At 41.8% G+C, this 15,884-nt stretch overlaps 2 protein-coding genes across 9 annotated transcripts in view; one reads left to right on the forward strand and one right to left on the reverse strand.

Moving 5' to 3' along the window:
- The window catches only part of EFCAB7 (EF-hand calcium binding domain 7), a 41,337-nt gene extending 27,940 nt beyond the window's left edge, over positions 1 to 13,397 (reverse strand). For 3 of the 5 annotated variants that reach the window (XR_007244503.1, XM_048496382.1, XM_048496380.1), the window contains exons 1-4: positions 13,251 to 13,397; positions 7,790 to 7,972; positions 6,689 to 6,810; positions 1,585 to 1,772 (exon numbers count right to left, since the gene is read on the reverse strand). Coding sequence is in view for 3 of the 5 variants with exons in the window: in XM_048496382.1 (XP_048352339.1) it covers positions 1,585 to 1,771 (187 nt within the window). In the remaining 2 variants the exon portion in view is untranslated. Of the gene's footprint in view, positions 1 to 1,584; positions 1,773 to 6,688; positions 6,811 to 7,789; positions 7,973 to 13,250 lie in introns of those variants that run through there. The other 2 variants (XM_048496381.1, XM_048496383.1) reach the window with 2 other exon arrangements.
- The window catches only part of LOC125432630 (integrin subunit beta 3 binding protein), a 43,298-nt gene continuing 40,808 nt past the window's right edge, over positions 13,395 to 15,884 (forward strand). For 3 of the 4 annotated variants that reach the window (XR_007244504.1, XM_048496389.1, XM_048496390.1), the window contains exon 1: positions 15,635 to 15,799. Coding sequence is in view for 2 of the 4 variants with exons in the window: in XM_048496389.1 (XP_048352346.1) it covers positions 15,648 to 15,799 (152 nt within the window). In the remaining 2 variants the exon portion in view is untranslated. Of the gene's footprint in view, positions 13,485 to 15,634; positions 15,800 to 15,884 lie in introns of those variants that run through there. The other variant, XR_007244505.1, reaches the window with a different exon arrangement.

Consider the following 15,884-nt stretch of genomic DNA (forward strand, 5'->3'; position numbering starts at 1 on the left):
GAAAGAAAACCCTTCCTTGCTTCTTTTCTATCGCAAAGCAGGAGCAGCAGTGGTGTAGTGGCTAAGAACAGTGGCTAAGAGCAGGTACATTCTGATCTGGAGGAACCGGGTTTGATTTCCAGCTCTACCGCTTGAGTTGTGGAGGCTTATCTGGGGAATTCAGATTAGCCTGTACACTCCCACACGTGCCAGCTGGGTGACCTTGGGCTAGTCACAGCTTTTCAGAGCTCTCTCAGACCCACCTACCTCACAGGGTGTTTGTTGTGAGGGGGGAGGGCAAGGAGATTGTAAGCCCCTTTGAGTCTCCTACAGGAGAGAAAGTGGGGATATAAATCCAAACTCCTCTTCCTCTTCTTCTTCTTCTTCTGTTCAAGGTCCCATGAAACAGGAAACTAGTAATCCCCAATGGCTGTTGTGGATTTTTCGGGCTGTGTGGCCATGATGTGGTAGTTTTGGCTCCTAACGGTTTTGCTCCTAAGACATCTTATCATGTGGCATGCCTATGAAGATGCCAGCCATAGATGTGGGTGAAATGTTAGGAGCAAAAACTATAATCAGACCACAGCCACTCTGCCTGGAAAATCTGCAACAGCCAGTTGATTCTGGCCATGAAAGCCTTTGACAATACAATCCGAAATGGACTCTTCAGCCTCCAGCACCCCTAGAATCTCCCCCAGGAATAGGAAGCCAGAGGTCAAGGGCTCAATATTGGGCCACTGGTTATTAATCCTCTGTTTCCCACACTTCCTGAACTTCCCTTTATAAAACTGCTATTAGATGCAGTAGGTAAAAACAGTTACCTTTTTTCTTTATCACACCTTCAGTAGGTTAAGATCCACTGAGGAAAAGGTATGGATAAAAATAATTAACGCCACTCCCCCCATTAATACCATATTTTCCCAAACTGATCATCTGCATTCTTCTTGGAGTCTAACAGAGAATTCACCTAAATCTGTTTGTTCAGTCTCCACCCAGACTTGCTCCTTTTTGGAAGTAGCCTTAAGAAGGCCCCATGCTCATGTTCCCATTTTTACAATAATGCAAGTTGATCTAATGCAGGTGGGCCCTTGGTGTAAATGAAAATACTGGGGGCAAGCCATGCTTTCAAGGGATGTTAGGATATTTTGAGACATTATTATTTTTGTGAAGTTGTTATACACCCTGTCTGTAGCCCCCACGACAGTTTTACCATCTTCAACATTGCCTGATCGCTGATACCATCCATTTTTGGGCAATGCTGGCCCTCCTGGCCTTTGGGTTGGGCGCCATCTGTGCATGCCTCTGGGCATGTATTTTTATTTGTAATTTTTGGAATTGCTGCTATAATGTATTTTAATGAATTTTAATGTTTTATCGTTATATTGTATTTATGAGACCTTATATTGTATTTGTTTTATGTCTCATTGTACACCGCCCAGAGCCCTTCGGGGGTTGGGCGGTCTATTAAGTCTAATAACAACAACAACAACAACAACAACAACAATACTGATGTTACCGTATTCAACAAGCCAGCCATGGAATGGTAAAAAATAAAAAAATAAAATGTTCTAGTAAAATAAATACATTTTAAACAAAAGCACTTACCTAAACACAGTTGTTCTTTTGATTTAATGTTTTCTAGGCTGCTTTTAAAGATAGCTAAGTAGGCTGCTCTGCAGTTCCTATAAAATATTTCCTCTTCACAATTATGAGACCTTTTTCCTTGAGAACTTTCTGAAGCAGCTGTCTGTTCACCACAGAAGGACGCATTGCTCTCCTGACCACTGGTCATTCTGTGAATAATGCAAATGTATTTAGAACCTGCTTCTTTTATTTGCATAGCCCAATATCTCATTACCATCTGTCCATCCTCCCAGTTGAGACAAAATGTTCACCAAGGTTTTGCTGTACTTCTGCTACTCTAAAATTAGTTTACAAGTATGTTTTTTTCAATATTCATGATTGAAATTTTTTTTACATGTCTACTAAGTTACACATGTAACAAACAATGTTATTGTAATCACAAATATATGAAAGGCTGTTTATGTCACCAAGAAAATGTTGCCAATTATCCAGTCAAAGTTAATTACTTTTAAATTTCACCAATTTGAACTAGTTTGTAGCATATTGTAACAGTTCTACAGAGAACCAGCATAGAAGTTACACAGAATAAGTTAGGGAACTAGTTGAGGGGAATAATAACATATCAGGAAACCCCTAAAATGCTTCTCAAGGATATTACAAGCTCTCAGAAACTCCAGCAGATCAATTTCCCCATCACACCTGTTGTTGGTTATTAAACTCTGTTTCTGACTCTTAACATCTCTTAATATATTAAGGGGAAAGACCATGCTCAGTCTGATTTACAGTATGGAATCTTCCTTCATTCGACTGACAAATAAATATTGCTCTGCATACTTAAGGAATCCATTGAATGTGCAGAAACCCCAAACTGTGTCTTCAGGTATGTCCCTTTGCTGCCTTCATAATAACCAATTGACCATGAAATTTACTGTTGAGACAAATAGCAGATATGAGGAAGATCACACAACTCTGCCGTCAGTGCACATTAGGGGTCATGAAGTAAAAAGAGGTTGAATCCTCAACTGCCACTGAAATCCGCTCACTGAAACTGGGCTCCTCTACTGACCCCTCGCATCCTGGTCATAAACTGTTTCAACTCTTACCCTCTAAACGTCGCTACAGAGCACTGCACACCAAGACAACTAGACATAAGAACAGTTTTTTCCCGAATGCCATCACTCTGTTAAACAAATAATTTCCTCGATAATGTTAAACTATTTATTATATATTTATTATATAATTACTGCACTACTTTTTTTCATCATTCTTATTACCCATCTCCTCCCGCTTATGACTGTATGACTATAGCCTGTGCTGACATTACATTTTATTTCATTTTATTTCATTTTATTTTATGATTTTACATTTTATGGTTTCGTTACTATTGATTGTTTCCTGATTGCTTACTAGACCTCTATGACAATCATTAAGTGTTGTACCCTATGATTCTTGACAAATGTATTTTCTTTTATGTACACTGAAAGCATATGCACCGGAGACAAATTCCTTGTGTGTCCAATCACACTTGGCCAATAAAGATTCTATTCTATTCTATTCTATTCTATTCTTATTACCATTTTGAAGGGGAAAGTATGTGTTTTCAAAAGACATCTTTTAAACATACTAAAGCGAGTGGAATGCTGTTTGAAACTGAACACAAGTTGAAGGATTAACCATTTTTTATTCCCCACAGGTCCCTGAAGCACATCAAGGTTGCAAGAGCCCATAATTTACATTTTATGGAGGGATGGAAATGTATGATATTTGTCACATTTACATGAACACTTAGATGTGTAAGCTCCCAGACCCCACCCTTGCTATAGGGTGCCATAAGTGGTACATGGAACAAGAAGTGACATGAGAACAAGATACTGCTCTACACAAATGGAGTCTTCTCAGACTAGTTTGGGACCTCCATCTGGTGTGTCAAAAGATGGGGTGGGGGAGAGGTTGGAAGTCATACTTTTCCCATGGCCCAAGGTGTGCCAGGCTGAACAATGGGCTGAAAACTGTCTCACCCTAAGGTGATTTAATCAGAACTGACCATTATTTACCTTATCACAACAATTATTCAGTATTCAATTGAAAAATCTGCACCCATCCCAGCACTCATCTGCACCCATTACAACCATTAATCAGTAAGCAGAGAACTGTACATGCATTCTCTTCCATCCTGATGACTCGTCAAGTCTCTCTCATCTTATTGTTAGAATCCTGGAACAGCAATCAGATCTTTGTTACTGGCCCTCCTGCCAGCTTATCACATACTGCCTCAGGATCCATTTCTAACAATAAATATTACTCCGGTGGACATTTATAGTAAGCGTGTGTCTCGGATATCTGCGCGCTCACCTTCACCTTCATGTGGGCTCCTTTTCCCTTTCAGCTGTTGCTTTTGTTGGGCCCCTCCTCCTACTGGACTAGTAAATATCACCCATCCCTGAAATCTACCTAATTTCCTCTCTTTTCCTTCTGGTTAACTTTATATGCAGTGTGTGTTTGAGTGTATATATTAACCAATAGTAATTTGATTTCTATTACTTTATTAATACCTTACATCTGCCTTTTTAATGGAGAGTCTCCATTTGGATTATCCTGGTAGACACAGGTTATAGATCTCAGCTACCTCTCTTGCTAAGTTCTATCCCCAAAAGCTAATTCCCCCAACTAAAAATGGAGGGAGCCTACTTTGGGCAACAGAGGGAAGAATGTGGGGGATGTGAGGTAATGAGGTTATGGATAGGGGAAAGCAAGGAGTTTCAAAATTCCTCCTGCCCTCCCTCTAAAAATTTGATTTTTAGGTCACCCTATATGGCTCAGGGTGGTTTCCAACTGATCAATTCAACAAACATTCAAAACAGTTTCATAACCCATAGTGCCCTAAGTACAGTTCATTAAGGATGGGATTTGCCACATAAAATATCAAAGAAACAAGAGGGCCCCAGGAGAAAATGGAAGGAGAAAGGTTAAGGGGAGGGGAAGGGAAGGGAGGCCAGCTAGTTGGACACCATTGCTGCCCTCAGCCAAAGGCCTCACAAAACAACTTCATTTTACAGTGTGTAACTGTGATGAATCCCATGGGATCCAGGTCTCATTTGACAGAGCTTTCTACCAGGCTGGAGACAGAGCCGAAAAAGCTCTGGCCCTGTTTGTGGGCAGAGGCAAAAAAGCTCTGGCCCATAGTTTTGGGGTCAGGGACCAATACCCTTGTGGGGGGGGGGGCACACTTTAACTTGTAAAATCATATTTTTAGCATGCTTGGGGGATTCCTCTAGTATGTAGAAGGTTATACTCTGTGGGTACCTTGGTTTTATGGCTTTCCAGACTGGCATAAATCACATTATTGAACCAATAATGAGTACACATCATGTAAGCTGCCAATGTAATACAGTGGTCAGAGTACTGGATCTGAATTCGGGAGATTCAACTTTAAATTCCCACTGTGCCAAGAACCTTGGGTAGTCATTCTCTCTTTGTTTACTGTATCTCACAGGGTTGTCATGAGAATAAAATGGAGAAGTGCTGAGCACCGCGAGCTTTTGGAGGAAGGAATAAAAAGTACTAAGTAAAAATTTGTACTGACAGATGTATGACTGTTGTATGACAAAGACCTGAAAATCTTGCACAAATCAGTTTCCTTTAAGTGAAGTGCAACCAGTTGTGGACACCTGCTGCCAGCTACCAGTTTTAGCATCTGGCATGTCACTGAAAATGTCATTTTTTCATTATCTACTAATGTATGCTGAAAGATCGATTTTGCACAATTGGCAAATGCACATGACGATAGGCAAGCAGCCAGCACATGCCAATTGTCCTTTGAATAGGTTTTTCATCTTTTGAAATGAATTTGATTAAGCAGAAATTTGAACTTTGATTAAATTTTGCCTTAAGACACACACTTGATTTATAAAAATAGTTTTATGCAGTTATTCCCCAGCCTTCTGTGAACTTTTATCACATCTATGTACAGTCGCAAACCCAAAGCCATAGTACCACAAGTAACAATGTGGATTCTGAGACACATTCTGGTAGGTGTAGAAACACTGAATTAAACACAAATGCAGTGAGGGGTTAGTCTGTTGCAGTGCAGGGGAAATGAAACTTCGTGGCATGTTAAAGACTAACAGGTTTCTTGAAACATACTTATTTGTGGGCTAGAGACACTGATATATATGATGAAGCAAACAGTTGCCTACAAAAGCTTATGCTTCAAGAAACCTGTTAGTCTTTAACATGCCACATGCCTTTTTGTTTACCCAATTAGACACAATCAAAGATGAGATGGGACTCATGTGCCAGCAACCTTTGCTACTTTATTTTACAGAGATTTCCAGGAAACTGCAATAAATGACAACAATTGTGAGTTGTACTTGCAGAGCCACAGTGAGGAGGAACTGCACCTGAAGCACGTGTGTGCCCTGCACCCCTGCCACGCCCCTGCATGCCCCCACACCAGTGCGTGCTCGGGGCAAGACGGCTCCCTACCCGGCCCCCTGGGCGCTACGCCACTGTGTACTTGTACTTCCAGGCATCACGGCAAAAGCTTGGAAAAGGCAAACCTTTCCCCAAACTCCTTTTTGCATGTCCTTAAAAAAAAGACCCAGCAGCTTCTACGACAAATTTAAAATATACAGAAAGAATTCAAAATATAACAAGTTGAATTTCTGATGTTGGTAAGGGGCTATGCTGGTCTTCCTGTTGGCTGCAAGGATCTTAAGTGACATACAAAGCAGCATTTGGAGCCAGAAGGTTTTTGCAAGAACTATCTATTACAGATGTTAGGGCCAGACTTCACCCCACATACTGATTTCCAGCCTGCATGTTTTTATGAATCGTCCTTCTACATTTAAAGGGGTTTGCTTTCTAATAAGCATGGTTACTATTCCAGCCTTTATTTAACTTTCTTGTATCTTTCTACAAGTGAAGGGTAGTACTGCTTTTCTACAAACAACTCACCAATTATTAGACTTGTCATCCTATATATAACAGCAACCTACCCTGAAAGTAATATTTCTTCTAAATAAATATGTTCTGCCATAGGGTGACAATCTGGTTATGTGACTACAAATGCAGTCCTAAGGACACTTTCCCAGGGGTAAGGAACATTGAATAACATAGGACTTACTTCTGAGTAGACCTACTCAGAGTTGCTTCATACAACTATTTCAGCAAGACCAAGTACATTTACATCCAGTTCCTTGGACTTGGGTTTGTAGCTCATAAGCAACAACTGCCCAGATGAAGACCCTAATAATACAAAAAGAAAGAAAAAGAAAAAAAATTGCACACAACATAATGAAAAGTCCACAGAAATACATTTTCTTTTTAAATAATTGAAATGATTCCACACAGCCTTTTCCTCACATATGGTTAGTAAATGCCAATTGTCATCATTTTTTTCTTTACCAACGGTGTTGAGGGTTTTTTAGAAGGCCATCACAGAGGAGCACTAAATCGTGTTGTACTGTTGGTCTAACAGCCTGCAACATTATTTTATCCAGTGCTGACTTCTGAAAATATATTCCAGTATAATAAATTGAATATTTCAAGTTCAATAACAAGACAACAACAGAGGTAGGGTCCCCTTCAGGACTCACTGGAGCTTTACTCAGGAGGCCTAAATCACTCGCACCTTCTTGAGTTATACAGGCCTTTTACACTTGGGAAAGAAAGATAATAATCACTTATCATGGATGAAGTACCCTATTTATAATACACAGACCGCCTTGCCTGACAGTTTCATATTGCAGTGACATAAGAAGGACCCTATAGGGACACAGTCCAGTTACTGCAAACTGGTGTCACTACAATAATTAAGCACCACTGTTAGCACACACAAAGGATACTGAATTCTAACCAACGAGGGAGAAGAGAATAAATTTTAATTTTCCAGTAACCAGTTTTATCAAATATGAACACTTGTTTATGCTTCACAATCCTCTCATTACTTATCCATTTCTTATTTGGGCAGCTGTGCAGAGGATGTTTCCAATGTGTTTCAAAGCATAGCATGCAAGAGTTATTTAGTGGAGAAAAGCACTCTTGGTAAGGTTATTAAAATATGAACTGCCCAGATAGTGCACTATAAGAATATAGAGTAGGGAACAATTTTTCAGGATCTAAATTGGGTAAGATCTAGATGATCTGATGGAGCTTTTCCATACTAATGTCTACTATTTCTGTATAAAATAGGCACAATTTAAAACTGCAAGCTCAATTCACATACCTTTGTTATATGACCTTCAAAATTGTTTCCCTTTCCAACTGAGTCACTGTAGTGCAGACTGGAATCTCAGCTGTACATTCATGTTAGAGGTAAGTCTCAATTTAAACTGAATGTAAACCCAAAAGCAAATTTACATGAAGTTCTTGCTAGGTTTTGAGTGGAGTAATTGAGAACATTTGGTTTCTACGAAAGAAAAAATGTTGGCAATCACCAAACTAAGCCATACCAGTCCTCTGTACATCTAGGCACCATAGGATCACTATAGGATCAGGGAGAATATGCTGCAATCAGCACAGAGGAATGCTGAACATCTATTTTAAGTATCGTAATTTAACATGTTCATTAGATGTTAGACTACAGTACATTTAAACACATTCATTTTGAAATACATTTAATGAAAATAGCTTTAAGTCCATGTATTTGAGACAAAGACATATAGTCGCTCAGAATTAAAATAACCTAGACTTCAAAGCCAAAACCTTTGGCCAGAAGATTTTGATTTTGCTCAATTGCATACAAGAGACAGCAGTGGATGAACAGAAGAATGGACAGGAGGCACAGTGGTTGCATCCTAATGATTCCCTAAAGCACTTAAAGAGAAGAGGCAACTCTGATGGATTTGGGCCAGGGGTCAACAACTTGTGGCTCCTGAGCCACATGTGGTTCTTTCCCCCCCTACAGTGGCTTACTGTGACCCACAGAACTGCTCTTCAACCAACAGACCCACCAGTCCTCACAGCTTTGGAGCCCAGGATGAAGTCAGCCCTATATCAACCAGAGAAGCAGAGAAGGCAGTGCAGAGCAGGAAGTGCATTCTGGCTTGATGGACAAGTGACTGGCAGTGCAGCCAGCTGGACCCAATAGAAGCGGCAGAACACAGTGGGAACTGGCCAATAACTAGGGGAGAACCAGAGTAAGGGAGAGGGAACTACACTGAGGGAAAGGGCAGGAGTGACTCAGGTGAGCAGCATTAGGGGGCGGAGTTGGGATTGGCTAAGAGGGAACTGGGGAGTATAAATGGGAGAGGGGAAGAACCAAGGGTGGAGAAGAGAAAGGAAGCAAGAGAAAAAGAGAGGGGCAGAAAAGACCTGAGTGAAAGAAAGGGAGAGACAGAAAGAAAGCAAAGTAGGGGAGAAGGATTGGCAGCCAAAGACTAATGCTCCCCCTTCCACAGCCAAGCCTTGGCAGAGAGCAGGGAGTCTTAAGGCTCAAATATGTTTTGCAGCTGCAGACCATTTTTTCTGTTGTGTGGGGAGGGCAAATGGTTCCTTAGATAGTAAAGGTTGCCATCTCCTGGTTTGACCAATAGTCATTTCTCTTGTGAAAAGGTCTAAAGTCTCCTTCAGTGCATTTGGGGAAGAAAGGATAATATTTTCCCAAGTTAATTTTAACCGGAAAACTGTGTTCCAAAGCAACTGAAGTAGTGAAATGGTATATTAATTTATTTAAATATTTCTCCCTCACCTCATGGTCCAAGTTAAAACCAAAATAAACTCCAAATCTCTACCTCCCTGTCCCCTTAAAGTATGCTTGATGTTCAAACCTCCTCAAAAGCCCTGGCAACCAGACAAGTCTTGCAGAGTCTTCTGAAGAGGAAGCCATTCTCCAGGGAGACCTTTCCACAGAGCAGAAGCCACTATAGAAACCAACAGAGCTCTGGTACATGCCAGACAGGCCACTCTAAGTAGTGAACTAGCCCATAGATGGCTGCTCGTTGACTTGGTTGCACAAAGGGATATATGGAAGAAGGCAGTCCTTCAAATATTGGGTCCTGGGTCACGAAAGGCTTTAAAGGTCATAACCAGCATCTTGAATTGAACTTGGAAATAGACTGGATGACAATGTATCTGTTTCAAAATGGGTAACACATGTTCCTGGTGGCTAACTGAGTCGGCACTTTCAATGCAGAATCTTCAGTCAAAAAAGAATGAAACCACTAAAACACCAACTTTGTATTCAAGTGGGGAATAGGAATAGAGTGGTCAACTGTCTCAACAGCTATTCAGAGGCGCAACAGTATCAATAGGGAAGACTGTCCCTGTCCAACTTTAAACAAAGATAATCCATCACAGTAACTAAAGTAATCTTGGTACCAAATCTGGACATGGCCCACCCAACCTAGCGGAGGGAGGGGTGGCATGAAAGGAAAGGGAAGTGGAGAAGGGGAGAGACTGAGGGTTGGCATGCAAGGGAAGGGAGGGGAGGTAGGGGCCCCAGCATCTGGACATGGCCCACCCACCCTAGTGGAGGGAGGGGAGGGGAGGAAAGGGTGGCATGCAAGGGAGAAGAGGGGAGGAAGTAAGGGGTGGCATGAAACCAGGCTGAAATGGGTCAAGGGCAGATGTGTCATCCAGAAAACCTCAGAGATGATCTGCCACCACATGGTATGGTATGGTATATTTAATTTATATACCGCCCTCCACCGAAAGGCTCATGCTCTACCACCATTCCTGGAATAGGTAAACTGGAGACTTCTCTGTACTTGGCTACCTCATCTCTAGCAATTAATGTTTTTTGAGCAGAGATCTAATAACTGCCTCCTTTAAGGACCTAGGGAGAGCCCTCTCAATCAGGGAGTACCTGAAGATTTTCACTAATGGCTCCATTGCTTTTCCTGGCAAGAATTTAAAAGCCAGAATGGGCATGGGTCCAGAGCATACGCAGAGGCCTTCACACTCCCAAGGACTATGTCAGTATCCACAGACAGGATCAATCTGAAACTATCCATAACAAAAGGGCAAGCAGGAATTTCTGACACCTCAGGTATCTGTTTTATTCTCAACTTGGCTTCCAAGTTCAAATGGATGAGAGGGATTTTGTCAACAAACATGCTTGCAAAAACATCATGGCTGGAAGCCAAATTTTCATGGCCAGCAAGGTCAGATATGTCATGAAACACTTTAAATAACAGAGCTGGGCAAGATTCTGCTGACACAACAGTGGCAGAGAAGGAAGTCCCTGCCATCACTGTCACCTCATAAACCTGCAAATGGGCTAAATGACATGCTCAGTGTGATTCATCCTGAGTCTTCCGCCAACATCACTCTAGTTGTCTTACAGTCTGCTTCATATCACCCAGCTCCCCCATAAACTAAGGAGGTGCAGGCCTCGCACAGCATGGAAAATGATTCCAGTCCATTATCTTGTACATCTACAAGGGCCTGCACAGGGTCATCAGCAACAAACCATCTGAATCAGTGCATCTCTCCTACAGGGAGGAGGCAGTAAGCTCAACCATGCCTTTAGAAGACACTATACTGACCAAGGCAAATCACCAAGGCAAGAGCTGAACCTCCACCCCTAATCAGATCACTAGCAAGCCACTCAGTGGAGAAAAGAAGATCCAGTGTATCTCCTTTTCCATATGTAGGGCCTCTTTTTTATCTAAGACAGACCCATGTTTGTTTTGGTGGTCCTGAGTTTGACCTGACAAGGCAGCCTTGGTCATATATATTGAAATTAGCAGTAAAGCCCACTGTAGGGTAAGGAATACTGCGGACCTAGATAGGACAAGGGTTGAGGGCAAGTAGAGGACTGGTTTTTCCCAGCTTGTCTTTGAGGGGTGAGAGAGACTGGATGGGGTGGGGGTGGCGAGGAGGCCTTGTTAAATGCTGGGGGGGGGGGTCAGGAGGAATTGCTGGGAGTCCTTGCTTGGCCCTCGGATCAGTTGAACTGTGGCCAGGGGTGCTTGACGGGGGGAGGCCGGATGGCTTGGTGGGGGTGGTGGTGAGGGCTTGCTGGCCCGTGAATCAGTTGATCAGCAGGCTGGGATGCTTGCTGGGGGTGGGGGGGATGGCGAGGGGGACTTTAGTAAAATTTAGAAATTGATTTTTTGACCTCTGCTGCTATAAACCTACAACAGGAAACACTTGCAAGTGTGCCAGCAGGTTGACTATTTTTTCCTCTGAAGTTGTTTTGTTATACATACTGAAGAAGATACAACAGTCTGTACTGAAACAAGTCATACTCAGGACCTAGCCTGCTATCTTTATGGTAATTCTTCATCTCTAAATGTTGATATTCACGCTGCTTTCATTACATATACACTTTTTCATACTGGAGACATAACCTTTATAAAGGGACCGTCTGACCCCACATGTCCCAGTTCGGCCTCTGCGCTCGGTGGAGGCCAATCTCCTGGTGGTCCCCGGCCCTTCAATGATGCAGCTGGCCTCCACTAGGGCCAGGGCCTTTATGGCCCTGGCCCCTGCTTGGTGGAACGCTTTCCCTCCAACTGTCCAGACTCTGCGGGATCTTAGTGAGTTCTGCAGGGCCTGTAAGACTGAGCTGTTCCACTGGGCCTTTTGAGAAGCTGGCCGCTGATGGCGCCCCCTCTCTCCGTCTTTCAACTTCTGCGGCCCTTATTACACCTATGGGCCCTTCCCTCTCAAGAGGGGCTTTTTAAATTGTCTGAACACTATAATTTGTATGCTGTATTTTAAATGGTCTTCATTATTTTAATGTTATAGAGCCCATATTTATATTATATTTAGATTTAAAATTATGAGAGTGCTCTACTTGTTAAGTTATGTTATGTTGTTCACCACTCACAGCCCTTCGGGGGTGGGCGGTATAAAAGTTTAATTAATAATAATAATAATAATTTAAAAAACAGAATTCTATACTCTGAGGTTGCCAATGGCATTTACATCTAAGTGATATATACACAAGACTGGAATCCATAACCTGGAAGTTCTGCCAGTAAAAAGGTGCCAGCTAATCACAAATGTTGAGGGTCTACACAAATTCCAGCAGCAACGTAACACTGAAAGAAGCACTTCTATCTAATTTAGTCTCTAAACAACTTCCCTTTTAGTAAGTAGGCTAATACTAACATAAGACAGATTGTGTCTAAGGTACTACAGCCTTTGCCGTAGGAAACAGTACTCGATCTGTGCAAGAGTTCAGTTCCAGTCCCTCATTTAATGTCACGATTTAGGTTTGGAATCTGTAAAAGAGTAGGTAGGGGCAGCGGGAGCATGTACAAAAGATCCTCCCGTATGAAAAAGTAACCACATTCATTCTCCACTTATGGCAAGACGGATAATAGATAATAGATAAACTTGAGCTCCAGCATGATTCTTGCTGGAAATTAAGTACACTATTTTACCCTTATCTTTTCATTCTTTTTCGAAACTGTGTGGTCCGAGCCTCTTCCCTTTTTAAATGAGCATTTCAACAATTTTGCAACAAGAACAGCCATAATGCCAGACTCCAGAGAAAGCTGCGTGTCTCTCGTTGCACCTTAAAATCATACCTGGCATGAATGCTCGTGCATCAGCCTCTACCTGCGGACTCCTAACGAATCCACGACATTTATGCCAGAACAAAGCTGCTTGTTTTTAAAGTGCCACAGAACTTAATTGTTTTCATAACAGCGGTGATAATGATGCATAATCGAAAAGGCAACAGAGGAAAGAGAGCCTGACATAGGGGGACAGCAAATAAGGAGAGCTCCAACCTGAAAGCACGGATTTCCCGGGCCCGCTCAGTCTCCTCAAGGCCGCCTGTGTGGTCGCAGCACCGTCAACCATATCGCTGGTAGGGAGAGTCCTGCGGTTTGCTCCACTCAGCCTAGTGCCTGTTTCTAGCCGGCGGACTTTGACCGATGCACGACGCTGTTTCCGGGCGGGAGTCTCAGTTTTGCTACCGAAGGGCCAGGAAGACGAAGTGTCTCTTCGCGCCGAATCATGCCGTAAGTAGCAGAGTGTGGAGTGGGAGGATCCACCCCAGACAGGAATGAACAGTTGCAAGCTTGTTCTGCAAAACTAGATTATAATGGTGCAGACAGGACTGCATACAGTATCAAAACTGTTCCTGTGCAGAGATAACTTGCTTGTCACTTCGTACTGGTCACTTCGTACCTCATACAAAATCAACCCTAGCTCGGTCTTGTTGAATGTGACCAGCAACACTTCTCCAGAGTCTTAGGCAAAGAAAGGACTTTCCTAACGCTTTTGTAACTAGCAATCCAAATACCTTTTGTTTGCATTGTAAAAACTTATTATACAAGATAATGCATAATATAATGACAAAACTAATAGAACTATGTAATCTAAAATACAATATTGTGTCAGTGTGATTTAAACCAAGATTCAATTGTTCAGTGAGTATACACATCAGGCTCTTGTATTTAATTGTGAATGTTGTTTCATAGCAAAACACAAGAACCTTGCGACCTTTACAGTTACAGTGCAAGACTTCTTATTTAGTAACAGGCAGATTTTCCGTTGGTCCGTAAAAACCTTTTTTGCTGACCAAAAAAGAGGTCAACAAGAAATGTCTAATTGTGCTGTAAAAAGGACAATATAAAAGTATGTGACCAATAGTTTCTTCAAAGTTTGCATTGCAAGCACAAATTCTTTCCTGATAGGGAATTTTTGAACATCTCCCTAGCATAACTACTGATGGTAAAACATTACATTTTGCAAGTGACAGCACTCTGCGGCTGTTGCGCAGAGTTAATTGGTGTAAGTATTTGGCCGTGCTAGCTGCACTAAGGGGAATTCCTAAAAATAGAGGAGAGCATGACCTGTTGACATCGCTAATTGGATTCTGATATTCCTGATCAAATAGTCTCAACTTTAGGGTTCGGAGAATTTCTTTGGCAGGAAACATAGCCAAAGATTCTAATGAGAAGCCTAAAGATAATATTTTTTTCTCTATCCAAGCCTACCAGTCTGAAGCTTGCAATGTAACTAAAGCTTGATAAATTAGACTAGTATCCTCTGGGTTAAAGCAAGGTTAATCCAGAATCTGAATGTGACCAATCATGCTCTCGTCTCTAGATGCTGGCCAGTCTTTAAACATAGGGCAGCATAGGGTACGCAGTGGGGTAGACCCAAGATCTTATGTAGAAACCAGGATTGGACCCTTTCAACTGATTGATTCCAAGCACCTATCTATAATGAGGCGCTATAAAATAATTGCTAGCTCGCCTTGGCATTAAAGCCCTTTATTGCAGCTGGTACAAATTTGTGGCCCTTGTTGTAAAAGAAGCACAAGATGGTCAAGATGCTTCCAGCACAGGCTGAAGTCGCCATGTCCCTATGCTTGGTCAATTCTGTTCTGTGGTGGAAATACAGTCCCATACATTTGAAATACTTAACTTGCTCAAGGGAATTATAGTTTAGGTGTAACTAGCAATACCAGGATTTGAACTTAAGAACTGCTGCATTTAAAACATGTGTTTTGCCATTAACTCCCAACCGCTTTCTTCACAAATTTATTGAGAAAAATATCTAATTTGTAGAGGGTGACAAATGGTATTTGTTAAATATATGTAATCTGGGAAGTTGCTATAGGAATTGTGACTGTCACACACAGGATGCTCAATATTACAACACTAGTGCTTGAGACTCATGTTTGTGCTTGGCTATCAAGCAGAAGAAGCTTATAAACATTACAGTAAGGCCCACCTGCTCTGTATTCCACCAGTGTTTGGTACAATTAACATAGGAAGTGATGAGGGACAACATGTTTCCCAGAACACTCACAAATGTGTAATGCTGATAGTTTTAAAACATGCATTTCTTATCAGATCAACAAGTAAACATGGACGTAGTTTCAGAGGGTAGCTGTGTTGGTCTGCAGTAAAACAGCTTGATTCGGGTCCTTTAGCACCTTAGAGACCAACAGGGTTTTCAAGGTGTAAGCTTTTGAGAGTCCAACTCCCTTGTTGAATCTGTTGAAGAGAGCTTTGATTATTGAAAGTTTATGCCAGTAAATCTAGCAAGTATACACATAATATCTGTGTAATTTACCTGCCACAAATGTTCTTGTTCCTCCAGAGATTCTCTTGAAATGGATATTTCATAAAAACACTCTTATTTGTTGCAGACCTGTGAAAGAAAGCAACATGCCCTCAAGTGGTGCTCAGGATGTGTTTGGACCAGGGTCTGCAATCTCAAAGTTTTTGAGATTGCAGGCTCCTTTGGAATTCTGTTGCACAGAGATGGGTGCAACCCAAAATTGCTGCCATAAGAGGCAGCTCCAATCACAAAATGCCAGGTACTATGATCATGCATAACTAATAATTCTTAAATGATTCAATGTAGAAACTTTGGTTAACAAGATGCCTTTTAAAATGAATATA

Source organism: Sphaerodactylus townsendi, linkage group LG05 (assembly GCF_021028975.2).
Source record: "Sphaerodactylus townsendi isolate TG3544 linkage group LG05, MPM_Stown_v2.3, whole genome shotgun sequence".
Taxonomy (NCBI): Eukaryota; Metazoa; Chordata; class Lepidosauria; order Squamata; family Sphaerodactylidae; genus Sphaerodactylus; species Sphaerodactylus townsendi.